The 17359-nt window shown below is 37.4% G+C and overlaps 1 protein-coding gene across 1 annotated transcript in view; it reads left to right on the forward strand.

The window, feature by feature from the left end:
• The window catches only part of USH2A (usherin), a 375341-nt gene that overhangs the window by 309135 nt on the left and 48847 nt on the right, over window positions 1-17359 (forward strand). The window contains exons 59-61 of the mRNA XM_066546427.1: window positions 2156-2314; window positions 2960-3122; window positions 8987-9341. Of these exons, the coding sequence (XP_066402524.1) occupies window positions 2156-2314; window positions 2960-3122; window positions 8987-9341 (677 nt within the window). The remainder of the gene's footprint in view (window positions 1-2155; window positions 2315-2959; window positions 3123-8986; window positions 9342-17359) is intronic.

Genomic DNA, 17359 nt, shown 5'->3' on the forward strand with positions numbered 1-17359 from the left:
CCTTAACTAGGAGATTAAATAAAGGTTTCTATTGGTGTGCTTCGTACCATTTCAAACTCTTTCAGATATTCTGTTGTATACTTTACAGACCCCCCCCAGTTATAGTGTGGAAATACTACTACTAATAATAATAGTAATAATAATTATTATTTGTCTTTAACAGTATATTTTTAATTACTGGAAAAATTTTACACTGCAAACTCAAGTGCACTCTTCTGGAGCATTTTGTCTTCCATATATCAGGCAAAAAAATAATTTTCTTTGAGGCAAAACTAGTCTACCTCAAGATCACCTCTCAGAGGTTTACTCTGTACCATCGTCCTTGATTTAGAAAGTTGTACTTCTGTTATTCCATTCCCAATGATTATATCTTGGTATTTTTCTTGTAACTTTTACACTGAAGAAGGAAAATTTTACAGAGGAGTTTCTGCTTTTTTTGTCTCCTTTTCCCTTCACCTCTTCCAACAGTTCCTAACAACATCTTTGTTCTTCCTGTAAGCTGAGCAGTTGAATAAGATTGAAGTCATGGCTCTACTTCAGGGCTATTTTTCAGCTTTTTAGTGTAATGGCATTTTCTCTGTCTAGCATCTAGTCAGGCAGCTGAATGTAACTTCTTTGGGATTTTTATATTCTCTTTTTCTTATGAGAATTGTAAAAACATGGTGTTTCAAAGATTTTTCTGATCTTTCAAAGTACATCAGTTGTTCATAGTACCAGAACTAAACTTGAAATCTCTGATTTCTTGCAAACTTCTGTGCTTTAGTTATACATATTCACATACATACTTAGCTAAAAAAAACTCATGTAACAGATGCACAACAGTGGAAACAAAATGCTCTTTGTAGCTTCAGGGTAGTAGTATCAAGTAGATGCTTTAACGGAAAAGGGCCAAAATTGTAATTAGGAGAACAAGCTGAGTTGTTTTCCAAAGTTAAAAAAGGAAAGAATCTCAAGGTCTGGACAAGTCTCAGAACTGCTCACAGGCATCTGGTCCTTGCTGCAGTCACAAAGACATCTCTGTGACATCTAAAGTAGGTGTTGTGTTCAAAGAGAAATGTGATTTTACTGATCAGATATATCTTCACTCATCTCAGAAATGAACCTTGTCTGGTCTGTACTCTGTCCTTTCTTATGTGACTGCAGAATGAAGGAAACAGACTTAATACAAACTCTTCTTTGGTTGTTCTCTTTGTTTTATGAAACTGCTGCTGTCTGCACAGACTAGTCTGTGGACAAAAATTAAAAACCTACAGCCTATTTCCTAAAAATATATTACTGCTCAAGGGAACCAAAAATAAAAAAAAAAACCACTAACCAATCAAACAAAACTCTTAGAGATGTCAAGTGGAAGAAGAAAAGAGAACATCCAGGAACATCTGCCTATTGTTCTAAAGGGATGGTAGATGGCTTAGCTTGCTCTTCTGAAGGAACTGAGTTTTTCAGCTTCTCAAGAAAACCGGAAAATTAAGAACTGACAGCATGGGGATAAGAATAGATGGGGAAAATGTTTGAATTCAAATACTAAAAAAATGAGAGGGTTTTTTTTTAACAAAAACTGAAGAATTTGGTTTTACATCATTTAAAATTATATGTTTCTTGAATTCAAATACTAAAAAATGAAAGGTTTTTTTTTAACAAAAACTGAAGAGTTTGTTTTTACATAATTTAAAATTATATGTTTCTTGGCTCAAGCTATCGTATTGTACTCTACTGGTGAAGCAGGCTAAGAACCTACACTCAGCTACTGCTGTTGGGCTAAAAAGGCATAATTTGCCAAATGGTTGCAATTCACTTGTTTGATCATATGACTATTCAAACAGCAGTGCTTAGTAGCTGTTCCTCCTCCAAAATACATAAAAGCTGCTTGGTTCCAAGTCATAAGGTTGGTCTTCCCAGAAGTGGCAATTGCAAAACAGGCATTGACTGAATTGAATTTTGATTCTTACCTAAGAACCATAATGTCTGTCTTCCACTTACAATCTGCAGATGGATCTGGTTTATATTTAAATGATTGTAGTTTTCAAAGAAGCAGTAGGGAAAACCTCCAGAGGTGGCTTATGTTTAAAATTGCATATGATGAATTGCCTCTTTGAAGTTGTCCTGCACTATTGTTAGTGTTTCAGATAATCACTGGTTCTTCTCTGTTTCACAACAGGGATATTCATTGTCAATGTGCCTTTGGAATACAACATCCTGCTAAATGCGAGCAGTCCCACTCTGCTGGTGAAGCCAGTAGGACGTGCACATTTTGCCTTTGTCGATGGCCTGGATCCCTACACCCTGTATGAGATAAGAGTACAAGCATGCCAGAGTGGTAAGGCAATTTAAAACACTCATCTCTGTGGCTGGAAGGGATTTTGCAGGTAGATGCAATTCTGAAAAACAGATGAAATTCTTTACATTGGAGTCAAATGTTTACCTAGTAAAAAGAAGGCCTCGTACTGAATGAGGCATTAAATATTTCTCCATGTATCATGTGTGTACTTCACCATGTATCATGAATATAGCAAATGGAGGTTTAAAATATGTATTTTAGATTGTATGTGCCACTTTATTAAAAGCTCTTCATAAGCAGCTTAAAGATCTTTGAAAAAGGATGTACAGAACTGAATCAGTTCTGTAATCATTCACCAACAAGAAGTGGTGATCATAAAGACAGGAGAGAAGAGCCCAAAAATTAGAAATTCCCTGTCTTTGATGGAAATTTTCAAAAACCTATTGAGATAAGTATTTATAAAATGACAATTTTGAACCAATTTGCTCCTCATTCATACTGCTGAAAATCAGGAGTAATTCATCAGTAGAGTTGTGGTAATTTAATTGACTATTTAACAATAAAACGAGATGAAATGAGACACCATTTCCACCAGCAGCTTCTTTACTGGACATTCATTTGCTTTTAATGTATTTTTGGTTGAGGAAAAAGCTCTTATCCCTACACAAATGTCTGTTTTTGTAGGTGGGTGTGGCGTGGGTGGTCAAACATATTCAAGAACTGCTGAAGCACCTCCCAGAGAACTGAGCCCACCTGTTGTTAAAGCAATTGGACCTGCACTCATAGAAGTGAAATGGGCACCACCCAGGAAACCAAATGGCATCATTACTAACTACTTTATCTACAGGTGAATGCCCTTATTACCTCAGATTCTTAGTGATACTTAACAGTTCCTTTCTTTATTCCTTGATTTTTTTGGGAGGTGAAAAAAAGTGTAGAAGTATATTTGAAACAATATATATATTACTTTTCAAGTGCTAAGGTAAGAAGCTGATCCATGAATGGCCATGTTGGGAATAGGAACTCAAACAAGAATCATCTTCCTGAACTTCAAATGACAAAAAAGCATGTGAAAGTGCATTTTAACAGTTCAAGGGAACAAAAAAAAATCTTAGAAAAAGTTTGTACGATAGATACTTGTACTGTGCTTACCAGGACCACTAGGTACAAACTTCAATATTCTCTGACAGACAGTTGAGAATTTTGTAGCGGAAAGAAGAGTAATCCACCAATTCTGAGACTTTCAAAATCAGGAAAAGGTATCTAGGTTTCTAAAACGGATCAATTTTCCAAGATAAATTATGTTCCTATGTAAGTAATCTGGACAGTGATTACAGTGCATCTGTTTATGTACCTTGATGTTTGTATTCATCTGCCCGGTGTAGGTTGTTGACTAATGCATTCTCACTTGCTATGAGGAGTTTCCTAAGCCCTGTGTGAGGATTTTTCTGTACAGATAGCAGTGTTTCAGGCAGTATGAAACTAGCAGAGCACTGATCTCTGCTGTGCCTGTTGAGCCTTTGTTAAAAGCTCACTGGAGCGACCTTCTTGAATGGCTTCAGAAGTCAGAAATTATAAAACTCAAGCTATATATTTGAGAGGGATTTAAGCTCTAAAGTTCCTGGGTTTTCCAAATCTTAAGTATGTGTGGCAAACACATGCTGGGCTGATTCTAGCCTCCCACAAAGAGTTTGGGACTTTTTTATTATATTAGAGGTGTGACTGAGAAGACAGGAAATCCAATTACCTTTTGGAATCCTCAGTGATAATTAATATAAGTTCATTCAAAGATGTTAGTGGTCTCTAAAAATTCCTGCTGTCTTGAAATACCCTTTTGTTTGCCTTTTTTTAATTGTCTGATCAAAACCCCAAGTCCCTCCCCTGCATAAAGAGGAATAAAGTGTATGTTATAGCCCAAGACATGTCTTCACTCTCTTGGTTTTGTAAATAAAGCTGATGATTGCTGCTGCTATTCCATGGCAACCATAGAAAGGGAAAACAGGAAATATAATGCAGAAAGCCTGCTTCAGTGAAAAATACTGTAAATTGAATTTGACAGCATTTGATGGCATTTGATTATTCTAGTCACAGCCAAACAATGATATAAAGAGTAATATGAAACAGAATGTGTTACTGCCTAGCAGACTCAAAAGCAATAAACCTTCCTCCAATGTGACACAATCACTTCACAATCATAATTGTAGCCTGTTTGATACCTCTGAGTACAGCAGAAGGGCACTGACTGACATAGATACATTTTGTTTTTTATTTAAAGTGAAATGAAAATGGCGCACTGGGGCTCCAGATACAATCGGTATATTCACCTACATAGGCATGAATCACTTGGCAGTTATTTCAGCTGAAGTTTAAATGTGCTTAGACAACAACAATATCAAATCTTTCTCAGATAGCTGCAAAAAATCAGAAATGGGATGTAAGCACATAGTTCTTTTTCATTTTGTAGCCACACATGGCCTTACATTGTTATAGCAGCAAGACTGCAGTATTTCTATGGGAGGCTAAGGAATGTAATTTCTTCTTCAGTATGTGCCTTTTCCTTACTGCATCACCACCAAAATAAATTCATTTAACTCAAAACCTGGAATGCTTGGGGACCTAGTGTGTGTGCAGATCTCTGCATTAAAGTGGCAGGTCTCATGCTTTCCTCTAGCAGCATAAAACTTCTCCCAGTTTTACAGCCATTTTGCTAGAAACCAAAAAATTTAAATATTATTTTATGATAGAGGAGATGGTGATAGTTTCTTTCATTATTAAAGTGGCTTTAAACACAGATCTGAGGCTTTTAAACTTTTCTAACAAGGACCACAACTTAGAAGAGTTTGTGAATGAGAAAAGATCTGATTCATGAGATAATCATATAATCTAGTTCTGTTCCACTTCATCATGACATAACATTGCTCTGCCAACCTCAGAAGTTGCTACTCTGAAAAAAAATATTATGAAAATAGATGATATATATATTTGTTGCTGCATTTTATTAAGTTGTAGGTCACATGAGCTAATGGTACTCCTCTCTGTTGATTAACAGGATGCAATGTATAGGAGGCACATGAGGTGGCCTTTACAGACATAAATGCCTATAAAGTTAGAACTATTTTGGTTGGTAACTTCCTTAAGGGAGTGTCTGAATTTTTTTGTTAAACCATCTATGTCCTGCCCAATAACATTATAATATATAGTGTATATTTGTGAGATTGAAACGTAGCTCTCATTAGCTGAGCAGTCATGCTGGTGAAAATGTAACAGAAAAATCAGAAAGCAATTTAAGACAGAAGACATGTCTCAGTGGCTGTCGTGACTTGCAGTGGAGAGGCTTCCAGACTGACTCTTTATGATTAATTCATTGCTTAATCGTATACCCTTAACCATGAGTTGTACCCAAGACAGCTTCCAAGGAACATATGTTACTGGATGGTTTAATGTAGGAATCCCTATGGATAGTCATGTCATTGAATACAAGAACTCCTGAAGGGTTTTATTTATACCTGTAATTGATCTAATACCCAATATAAACTAGTAAATTACATGCAATAACTTCAAATTCCCTCTGTTTGTTTTTTTTTCATCAAAACTCGTGTTTTTTAAAAAATACCCCAAATTATGAAAGCTCCATTAGTGTAGATTGGTTGAATATAAATGTAAGTAAGGTTTCTTTGTTTAATTTAATGTGAAACTGCAGAGGAGGAGCATTGCTAATGTTGCATTGTCCCCCCACATTTGACAGCATGATTCCCTGATTGTTTGAATTTTACCCCGAGATTTGTCAGCGTTCCTAAAAATAACTCACTGTTAAGGAAAGCAGCAGGCACTACTAAAACATGTAATTTAGTTGTACAGTGAAAGGTAAACATGTGAGGAATAATTCTGGTTTGACCCTGGAGACCTCGGGGATTCGCCGCTGCCGCGCACACAGGGAAGCCGAGGGGCGAGCGCTGCAGTCGGCGTTGCTGCAGCACAGCTCTGGAGTTATCTGTCACAAAGGAGATTATATCCTCCTTCTTGTGTCATCTGCCTCAGATTGGCACTGGGGCAGGGAGAATTTGCCCTTATAAAAATAACTATCTGAACATCTTCAAAATAAATGTAAGCAGCAAATCAGACTATGCAGATTAAGAGACAGCTTCCAGCTCCTGGAAATGTTATTCTCTCCTTTGCAGCTCATTGTACACAAGAAATATTTCCAGTTAAATGAGCAGCTGAATCTTAAATCTTAAAACGATTGAAATGATTACAGATTGTTCAACCACTTCTGTTCAAAGTTTATTCATACATGAAGATATTCTGGTTTGTAGCACTACAGATGGAACCATTTACCTAACCATAAGTTTCATTCATTAAATATTCAGCAGTAATAAGATCTAAATACTTAACCAGGCTACATTGTACAGCTTTGCCTGTGAATCAGCTTACAGTTGGTGGCATATTTGATCATTCAGTGTGAAAAAAACTGTTTATCACAGAGTGTAGAATATTTATAAAACATAAATTTATGTATTTATTTGAGTCCCATACTGTTTGGTCAGCAAGACACATTAAATGTGATTTTCTTGCATTAAAATGTACTCTCTTTTCCCTTATTTACAGAGATTTTTTTTAGACATGTTTTTGGGTACACAGAAAAAAGACTATATTTTTAGGTGCAGGAGAAAGATGTAGTAATGATTCACCTTTCAAAATTATATGTCTTGCATTACGCCAGTGAACAGCATCCAAGGGAGAGGTCTGCAGGAGGCTTAACTTGCCATTATAATAGTGCATGGGCAATTGTATCAAAAACTGTTGCTGGAATTTTGGAGACAATGGGAAATTTTGGACCCTGAATTTTACAGACATGCCAAGAATTTCTAGGGAATCTTTCCTGCTTCTTCTATCTGCCAGTCTTTGCCCAGTTTTACCAACCAACCCTCAGTATCTTACAATTTGCTTATTTCACTATGACAGAGATATTGTACCTCAACACTCTTCTTTTTTTAAAAAAAAATCCCACTTTAACATATCCAGTGTTAAACATAACAGTGTCCATATAATCTGCTTATCACAGAATTTAGCAAAACTTACTCAGTTTCATATGAGAAAATGTCTTCGTTCCTGCCTTATATATGCATATACACAAAGGATGAATAAACAGCTGTGTACACACTTGCATTCATTATGTTATTCATATTTGCATGTTAATACCTGGGAATATATTATTACAAGCAGCTAAGATTATCAGTTTTAAAAAAATCAATGCTTTTTTATTATTACATTAATTCCTGGTTTGACCTAACAAGATAAAATCCAAGAGCATTCTTTGAAACACAGATTTTTCTCTTGCCAAATAAATGTTCTTTAACTTCTGGTGTGTGTGTAGTGATGATGACACCCAGTAGCCAGACAAACCAATTTTACTTCTGCAAATTTGCCCTACTTGCAATAAAAGTGGCAGATAATGTAATTTGGATTTTTGTTGTTGGCATGGAGGGTGAAAGTGCTTTTATGTTCTGCAAAAGCCAAGGTTCCTGTGAAGAGTAGGGGAAATACTTAAATTCATGTGCAGTAAGCCCAACCATCACTGAGATTTATCACAGTGTTTAAATGTAACCAACTTAATTTCACACAAACATTTCTATGCCAAGTGAAAGAATTTATTTGATAACTCTGTTTTGAAGATGAGTACTCAGCTTATTAAAACTGCTTTAAATTATATAGAAGAAGGGGGCATATTACAAAGGGGCTGAGGATCATCTGTAATCTCTGGTGCTCAGAATAACACCAGGTCCAAGGCACGCATATCTGCAGTAGTAATGCTATATATATATACATATATATGTAAGTTTGTGTCTATGTATACATATATGTACATATGCACAAAAAAAACCCCCATTGTGCCAAAAACCAATAAAGTGAATTTTCTTCACGTATCTTAGGTTTGCATTTTTAAACAAAAACAGCATTGGAAAAAGATATGTTGTTTATTACAGAAAACATTATGTGTGATATTTTAATGAGGTTTGGTGGTGGAGCTGCAAATTTAGCTAAGTTTATGCACGACGGATTACTTATTCAACTTGCAAGAAACAATGGGATATTTAGTGTGAGAAAACCAGATTTTGAAAGTTCACAGCTTTAGTTTTGAGGGAAAGATAGCATATTTATCCCTTATTCACTAGATTACATTTTTCTCCAGTAAAATGGTCACAAGTTTTCCATAAATGAGGGATTCTGAGGTGAGTACCTCAGTAAATAAACTGATTTTCAGAAATGCTGAAAACTTGCACCCATATTTCAATTTAAGTTATTGCTTAGCAAATAGAGATAGATTTAAAATTTCATGTTCTAAGTTCTGAAAGTTCTCACTTGTGGTATGTTCTATCCTAGAAGGACAACATACTGTTGTGTTGCTGCTCTGCTGCCCTGGACTGTGACAGCACACTTGTTTGCCATGTTTTGTAGTATTCTTCTAGATAAAGGAGAATCATTGATTGCCTCAAAAGTCTCTTCCTCGCTACTCAGAACCTAACACAAATTCAGGGAAATGCTTTTAAGATGCAAAGATAGGTGGTCAGTTCTTTGTGCATGTGTAATGTACAGAAATAATTTCTGTATTTTTCTGAGATACAAGCTGAACTTGGAACTTTAGGATTAACTATTATGGGACTGCTGAAGCAGTTTTCTATTTTAAACATGCTGTTTTTGGTTTAATTCCAGACGTCCTGTGGGCAGTCAAGAAGAGCTGCTTTTGTTCATCTGGACTGAAGGACCTTTGGAATTCATTGATGCTTCTGATGCTCTCCAGCCTTTTACTCTCTATGAGTACCGTGCCAGGTCTCAAAATTCCGTGGGCTCTGTGGACAGCTTGTGGGCTTCCGCCCAGACTCTGGAAGCTTCCCCCTGGGGCATGGCAGCCCCTTGGGCACAAGCCACGAGCGCGTACTCGGTGCGGCTGAACTGGAGCCAGCCGCTCTCCCCCAATGGGGTCATCTCTCTGTACCGAGTGGTCTACCAAGAAAAACACAGCGACCCGACCTTCAGCAGCCCAGCTGTCACAGCACTCACAGTAATGGTAAGAACTGGGCCACAAAACCAGTTTTAAGATGTTTCACTCTGCTTTGATCTCTGTTGCATTTTAAAGTCTCCCTTAACGCTGGTTAGAAAAGTGAGGTTTCCAATTACCTGTTGTTTTGTTGGGTTAAGTTTTGTGTTTGGCCCAATGCAGACTGAAACATTTCATGCTGATATTGGATTTCTGGTAGAGGCAAGTAGATTACTCAAAAGCATGGATATGTCATGTCTGGAGGAATTAAGCACATGCATTTGTCAGCCTAGCTCTGAAAATACTGTCCTGAACTTTTTGTCTGACTGACAAAATAGTTTCACAGGACCTGCACAAAGAACAGCAATATCACTCCTCCTTGTATAGAATTAATTTTTTTATTTCAGTTGGAATCATAAAGTGAATGAATTAATTAGTAATTACATAGTTCATATATGCAACCCATTTGCATGTTCTCCTCATAATTCATCAGTAATAAAAGCAGTTCTACTTTTATTTCCAATTCATGTACTTATATTGGAATGTTACTTTGCCCTGTTGATCTGTCTTTCCCTTCCCTTTCTTTTCCTGTTTCTATTCAGTATGTGAAAAGATAGATTTGGGAAAACACAATGTTTTGTAAACTGACTAGCAACATTGTGTAAACCAGTGAGAGAAATGGTTGTGTTTTGTGCATTTACCGCTGTTCCTCCCCCCAGTATATTGCATTCTAGTCTTTCTATAGCAGGACAGCCTATAAATGGTTGGACTGAACTGTTGTGTATTAGGACAGCTTGTGTACTTTGTTGTCTTCTGAAAAGAAATTTTAAAAGTTTAAGGAGGTTGTAATAAAGTTTGGTTTCCTCAGCACTGCCACCTCAAGTTCATAAACCTAGAATCTTCTTAGTCCATGGTAGTATTGAATAACACCAGAAATTCCCTAAATTCTTTATTATCCCAATTTTGAAGTATGTGGTTGGCAGTTCAAGTAAGATCCCAAAAAGCTTTCTCTAGAATACCCAGTAGTAACCTTTGAGTAACTTCCTCAGCCAAATCTCCACATGACACAACGGAAGAAGTTTCCAGCTTGGTAATCTTACATACCCTTGATCATAGAGTTTCAGACCAGTTTCATGTCTAATCCTAAATGGATTAAGTTTGTAATATTTTTTTTTTCTGAAAAGAAGAAGAGTTTCTGAACTGAGTTATAGGAATAATATACTTTTGCCTTCTGAAGCAGTTGCATTCACATTGCACAGCATGCCAGGCTTAAAAAAGTAGATTGGGATTATAAAGTTCAGTGGCATTTTGGTACTTAGCTCCCTTAACTTCTTGTAAGAAAAATTACCACCATCATAAATGTGATGAATCACCTAAGATTTTAAAACCAGCGCAAAGCCAGGGCTTCTCCTACTGCTCTGCTTCAGCAGCATGCAATGTGTTCTGAGCATCAGAATTGACCTGGCTGGTCATGCATTGCAATGTCTTCTAAGCATGCCAACAACAACAGAAAATGTCCAAGATGGTTGTACTGTGGGCAATAAAACCTACCAAAATGGTATTTTAAATAATGTTGCTACAGTGTGTTTCTTTAACAGCATCAGTTAAAAGCCTTTTAGATTAACAGGCTATTATTTACTGAATTAGTATTTTCCTGGCTCCAAAATCCTTTATTTTCCCCAAACACTGTCCTGAATCAAAATGACTTTCTGGCAGCATATGTATAGCTGTTCTACTAGCATTGCAGCAAAACTGGCTTGTATGGTTTTTCTACTGTCCTTTGTCTTGAACATGGGTCAATTATGGTATTTGCTACCCATTTTTATTTAAAATATTATAGTACCCTTTGGGGACAAATCTTTTTGCACATCTGCTCCATCAGTTGCACTTACTTTAAACTGTTGCAGCTGCGTTAACTGAGTGAAATTGTTGCTGATTTATACCAAGGACCTGAGATCCTACCTCTTCTGAATATAGCTAAAGCTTTGAATCAAAGATATTGACATAAAGTGTATGGAGTCATGTTATCAAAGATCTCTGCAGGAGGTTAGGTCAATTATCCCAGCAGGCAAAAACCTGGACAGCAACTTTCAAAGTTAGAAACGCTTAAAAAATAGAATTTTATCATGAAATTGCTGATATACCCTTAACTTCAGCTTTGTGAGTGAGATACTTTAATTAAAATGTAATTTTATTGAAGGAACTAGAATTCCAATGATTAAACTTCTGCCCCTTTAAAATATAGCCTTCATGGTACTAGGCTAAATCATTTAATCTCCTAAAGCATCTCTATTGGAGCTCCCTCATGGGATATGCTATCAGTCATTCTCTCTCACAAGCTTCCATGTTACAAGTAAGACTTAAAGTATTAAGAAAGCAATGAGTTTGGTCCTTTATTTAATCTGTTAGACTCCATTCTTATCCCATTAGATTATTCCAGGAAAAAAACCCCAGTGCTAGAATCTCGGTGGCTGATCCCGCCCTTGCGCTTGTTGGTTGCACCCTGGTTGCCTGCCCCAGGACATAAAGCTTGACCAAAACTTAGAGGAGAAATACAATCCTTGTGACACTGCAGAATACAAATTAAGCTTTTGCTAATGTCCCTGCAGACTGTTCTCATATAACAGCTTCATTTCCATCCATTTCAGAGACAAATGAGAAGCATCTTCTGGGTTTTCAAACAATTTAACAGACTTATCCCTATACTTATCACTATGCTTCCCCAAATCCAACTGTTTACTCCCCATTAAGATATATTTGAGTTAATATGTGAAAAGTATGGCTGTCTGGTATCTTAATGCCATCACTGACCCCTTGAAATTTTACACTGCCTGTGGAGATAAAAATGAGAACTCAATTCTGAGAGCAAAAGCTGCTCCCCTGAAATGAAAGGAGGGTGTCCTGCGCTGTTAGAAGCAGGTGACATACACATGAGCCATTTTGATTCTTCACAGTTAGGGAGCAGTGTCACCCATTTCCTTAGCTTGTTTGGCCAGGAGTGTAGTGACAGATGTTAGGTGACAGCAAGTTAAACTGACATTCTGGTTTATTTGCAGAGCAAAGTCAAGTCAAGACTGGTTACAGGAGCACAAGTGTCTCCCACAATGTCTTTGCAGTTCATTTTAACCCTCTAAAGCAGGAATCGTTTTTAGTGTCTTGAAAGCGTTAATATGAGCGTGTTTATAGGGGAAGGGATTTTCAGAATGTTCTCATTTCCAGAAATCTGTATAAAGTGACTAGATTGTCAAAGCAAGCTTCTCACTCTTGTGAACTTTAGACTTAAGCTTGTGAACACAGAACCCGGAGCTGATTTCATTATAAAGCCAGTGAGTGCCTGCCAGATGTCATCAAAGCATCACAGCTCTTTAACTGCTGTATTCCAAATGTTGCTGTGAGGTAGAATTGTGGGTAGGTTTGGACATTTCCTGAAAGCCATTTTATGGGTCTCTAATGCTGTTTTTCCCATGACAGTTATATCAAGTGTTTGGTTGTTTATTGGGAGCAGGAGAATTCAAAGCCAGGAAGAGAATTAAAAAACCATAAAAATATGTAGCTGTTTGAAAACACTTGGAGAAAGAAAAGCATCCAGAGGGTTAAAAAGGAAAACTGCCTGTTATGGGCAGTGCCCACCTATTATTATTATTATTATTATTATTATTATTATTATTATTATTATTATTATGTAGAAGTAAGGTCTCAGTGTGCTAAATTCACCTCAGCCAAGTGTAGATCAAAGTACAACCTTCTTTTTAGAGAATGCAAGAGATATAGGTATAAGCATTATAGGTCTTATTCCTGGGAAATCCTGCACCTGTGCACAGGTCTTCTCACAATGTGTTTTGCAATGTGAGGCACTCAGGCCAAACTTATCCTTAAAGGCTTTTTTTTAGCATAACCATGCCAGCTTGGGGTGAAAAAAATTAATACATCTCTTAGCTGCTATCACTGCCCCAGCAAAGTCTCTGGTTTGGATGCAGCTGTGCTAACAGTTGAGAACACATATTGGCTTCCCTTGCATTATTTGGGGAGATGGTATATAACTGCACTGGCCAAGCTTCTCTTGGCAGGTGCTGTGACGGGGAAATCTGTAGACATATTGCAGAATAGCAGTAGTAAAGACTTTGGTAGGAGGATGAAGCCTTGGCTAACATGATTGTGTTCTTATAAGCAGACAGAATTTTCATATCAAATAAACTGAGTCAGAATATTAAGTATAGTTTACTTGTTAAAAGCCTCCATATCAAAAATAATATATCAGAAATGTTTTTGAGTGGCCAGTACTGCCATATATTCATGCCTCCTATGCAGGATTTTACAGATACCTGGAATCCTGCATCCAGAGTTAGTTTCTTTCTATTAGTAACATTTAAAAATACATAATGTATTCATGTGTAGTACTTCGCTTCTATTTCCTCATATAGACCTGTGAACATTTGGCAGCATTAGAGATGAGATACCACACAGTTATTAACTTCCTTGTACAGACTATGCAGTAATGCGGTATTTAGTACTGTACATGATGGCAACATTCTCATAGAAGTAATGAAGATTGTAACCACAAGAATTAAGAAAAAAATCTGCCAAGGAGAGGCACCGGTGAAACATTTTTTGTACATGCCTATTGCAGATACCTGGGAAATTGAGTGCACCCTAAGAAAGGAGGATGAGTGTAAGTGAACATGCCATAAATTTAGAAGATGTGCTACTAGCAATGAGTGAAAGCTGTAAACGGCAGTGGAGGGCAAAAGTTAATTAGGCTACTGTACTGCTGTTAGGCAGTGGAAAGTGGCCACCACCAGAAGCAAGATGGCTGCTCAGCAGTGCCCTAATGCAGCCAAAAGATCATCTCCTTAGCTCTGCAAGGGCTTATGGGTTAGGGGAAATCATACACAGATGACTAATTTTTTTATGGTTCACAGACGATCAAAGTGAAATTCAGCAGCTGTTCAGGACAAGTGACCACTCTAACGGCTGTAATATAACCTGCTAAATAGAGAGGGAATTGCATGAGAGCAAGAGGTTAGCTGTGATTATCGGCAGGTGAGTGCTTTATTGAAGTTGAAAGACCATTAACATTGATGGAGTAATTATTTCAACTTGAAAGTAATTACCTTGATGGGTGATAACTTCTCCAGTGTTCCCAGATTTGATTGGACCAAACAATTGTGAACTCTTGAAGCCTAGAAAAATATTACAACAATACTGCAATGTTTAAATTACTGAAACCACTGTTAGAGTATTTTAATTATGCCTAACAGTGAAAAGATTTTAATGTACAACAACTGGTGACCTCTCATGTATAGAGACATTTGCCTTCTAATTTCAATGAAATGATCCCCACCTACTATGTGTGTGCTGTATGTGATGGGTTTGCAAATGAATTGTTTGATTTAAATGTAGTTTTTAAGATTCAAAGCCTTGTAAGCACAGTTTCAGGAAGGGCTTGTACTGGAATTGCTCTAATTGTTTTATTTGCCAGGAAAGCCCAGTAATGTAAAATGCTTTCCATGTTTTAATCTCTAGACCTGTTAAGCTTATACAGGATGAATACAGGACAAGTGCTTCTTCACATTGAAGGCTGCTTCAAAAAAGTGTGTGAGGCAATCTGTGTCTCACAGATTCTGTTGTTTCCATGCTGCTGCAGAATATGCTGGATTTGGCACTACAGCTCTGTTTAAATAAGCATTTGGATTGGCACTATGATGCCCCTCCAGAAACTGATTAAGTGCTTCAGTAAGCCTCACCTATCAAGACAGACATGTAGAATTGCCTAATTAGAGCAGAAAGGATGAAATGGATTGTTGCACAACTTTGATGATTTTAGAGTACTGTAGTAATAGAACTGGAGGGGAATGGTGAGAGAGAAAGAGAGAGGCTTCAGCTCTTCTATTTATACTATCCTTGCCATAAACAAGGCCACTTCACTGTCTCCTGGATGTTTCCAGCAGCCACAGGAGCATAGCTTTAGACTCTGCTGGAACTCTGCCAGGAAGGAAAGAATCCCTGTGAATTAGGAAGGAAAGGTTTGTCTGGTGTCTGTGAGGTCTTAATATGTTGTCAGGCAACTGGTGATTTGAATTAGTGAAGGCTACAGCCAAGAAGTTTATTCCACTTCTTTTCTTCTTTCATGTTTTCTCCCTAATTCAGTGTGTTACATTAAGCTGACAGAATTCTGTCTTTCAAAAAATTTTTGAACTAGATAGAAGTAAAACCACTGATACAGTTATGTCTGACCACACCTAACCACACTCCAGATTGACTAGGCCAGAGTGCCTGGATCAATATGTAATTTCTTCTACAAATAAATTAGTTACCTATTTGGGGAAATCTGGTGCATTTTATCCTTGGGCTTCTGCTTGTGCAAGGTCCATTTCTCACCCCTTGTACAGTCTTTTTTTGATGAGTGAAACACATGTAGAGCTAAGTCTTTTGAAAGATATTTATAATGGCTGTCTTCAGACACCTAACCTAGTTAAGAGCATGAATGTCCTCTGCAGACCATGAAACGTTTAGAACATCTGAGGCAGGGACATTTACCATCCTTGGGCTGCAGCTGTTCACATGAGACTGCTTTCTTGAGGTCCACTTGTGTGTTGCTACTGATAAGTGTCAGTCAAAGAAAGTGGTTGATTTTTACACTGATTAATCAGCTTTATTAACCCAGACAATGGAATAATGCAGCTTGACAAGTTTAAAAGATGTTACTCTTTGGCAGAAAGATGGTGGTGGGCAGCACTCTGGAAGTGGTAATCTTTACTGTGTGTGCACCTGCAGCCATGAGAGAATAGGGGACCACCCAACAAAGCCTAAAGGCTGATGACTAAAATGAGATTGCATAAATGCTCCATATGCTGTTTCTCTATATGTGCTTTTTATTTATGCTTTTCTCTGTGATCTTTTCTGTGTCTGCATTTCAGTTGTGAGAATAAGATCAAGCTAACCAGACAGTGTAGAAAAACACCACTGACAGAATGTTTTGTAATTTGTAAAAACCAAATGAACAAAACAGAACCCCCCCCCAAAGCTTTATCTTATTAAATATAATTTTTAGGAAGATGTAATATGAGCACATTCTCCCCTTTGTGCCCAGTTATGTGACTACACTAAATCAGCTTTAAAAAGCAACATTTTATCAAGCTGCAGATGCTTTTTCATTTATAAGTAGAAAATAAGAATGAAGAAGGAGAAGGCAGAAATTTGTTGGGTAATATGTACAGCTGTTTTTCAAATTAGATATCTGTTTAAAAATGCTTAATTGGATTTGACTAGATTTTAATTCACATTTAACCAAGGTCCTTAAGTGGATGTATCAGGCAACTCCAAGATAATGCTTTGTTGGTGAAGTCATAGGGCAGCTTCCTAAAATCCCCAGGGTCACGCCCAACAGTTACAGATACAGGAATTCTTCAGCTGATAATTAGAAAGGCCACTCCCCAGCCCCCATCCTACCCTCCAGCCCCACTTCCCTCCACAGATAAGGTCTTTTACTCAAATTGGCTGAGAAGTGTTATGTCACATGCTTAGATTTCATAGGGAATTTTAGCAAGGAAAGGGTAGTTTTAATAAATAGAGAATCCTACTTTTTTTTTTTAAGGAAAAAAAAGGCAGCAAAAGCAAGCCATAGGACTCATGGGAATTGGTAATATAGCATAGAGCCTCATACCACTGGGGACTCCCTTTGAATCTAATCCAGGTCTACAGTCACCAAAGTCATTCTCATCAAACAGCTGTGGGGTGTCCTATGCAAGATAAGTTTAGTATTCTCAGCTGACCTCCTGTCCTTTCTCTTTACTGCTCCCTTTTGAATCCATTCCCATCACTCAGCTTCACAGCCTCATTCAAGCTCATCTCCCCTATGCTTGTTGCAGTTTCCCATTTTCTGCCTGCCAAGTGACCTCTCTCTCTCTCCTCTTTTCAGACTTTACAAAAAGCCCTGGAATGCATGTATAATCTTGCCCCCTCTTTCTTTAGGGAGCAAGACCCTAATATCTGCATGTTGCTAGAAGATGAGTTTATCAACAGAAAGCTCTTTGGGAGTGGGAACGGGT

The sequence above is a fragment of the Molothrus aeneus genome, chromosome 3, assembly GCF_037042795.1.
Source record: "Molothrus aeneus isolate 106 chromosome 3, BPBGC_Maene_1.0, whole genome shotgun sequence".
Lineage (NCBI taxonomy): Eukaryota > Metazoa > Chordata > Aves > Passeriformes > Icteridae > Molothrus > Molothrus aeneus.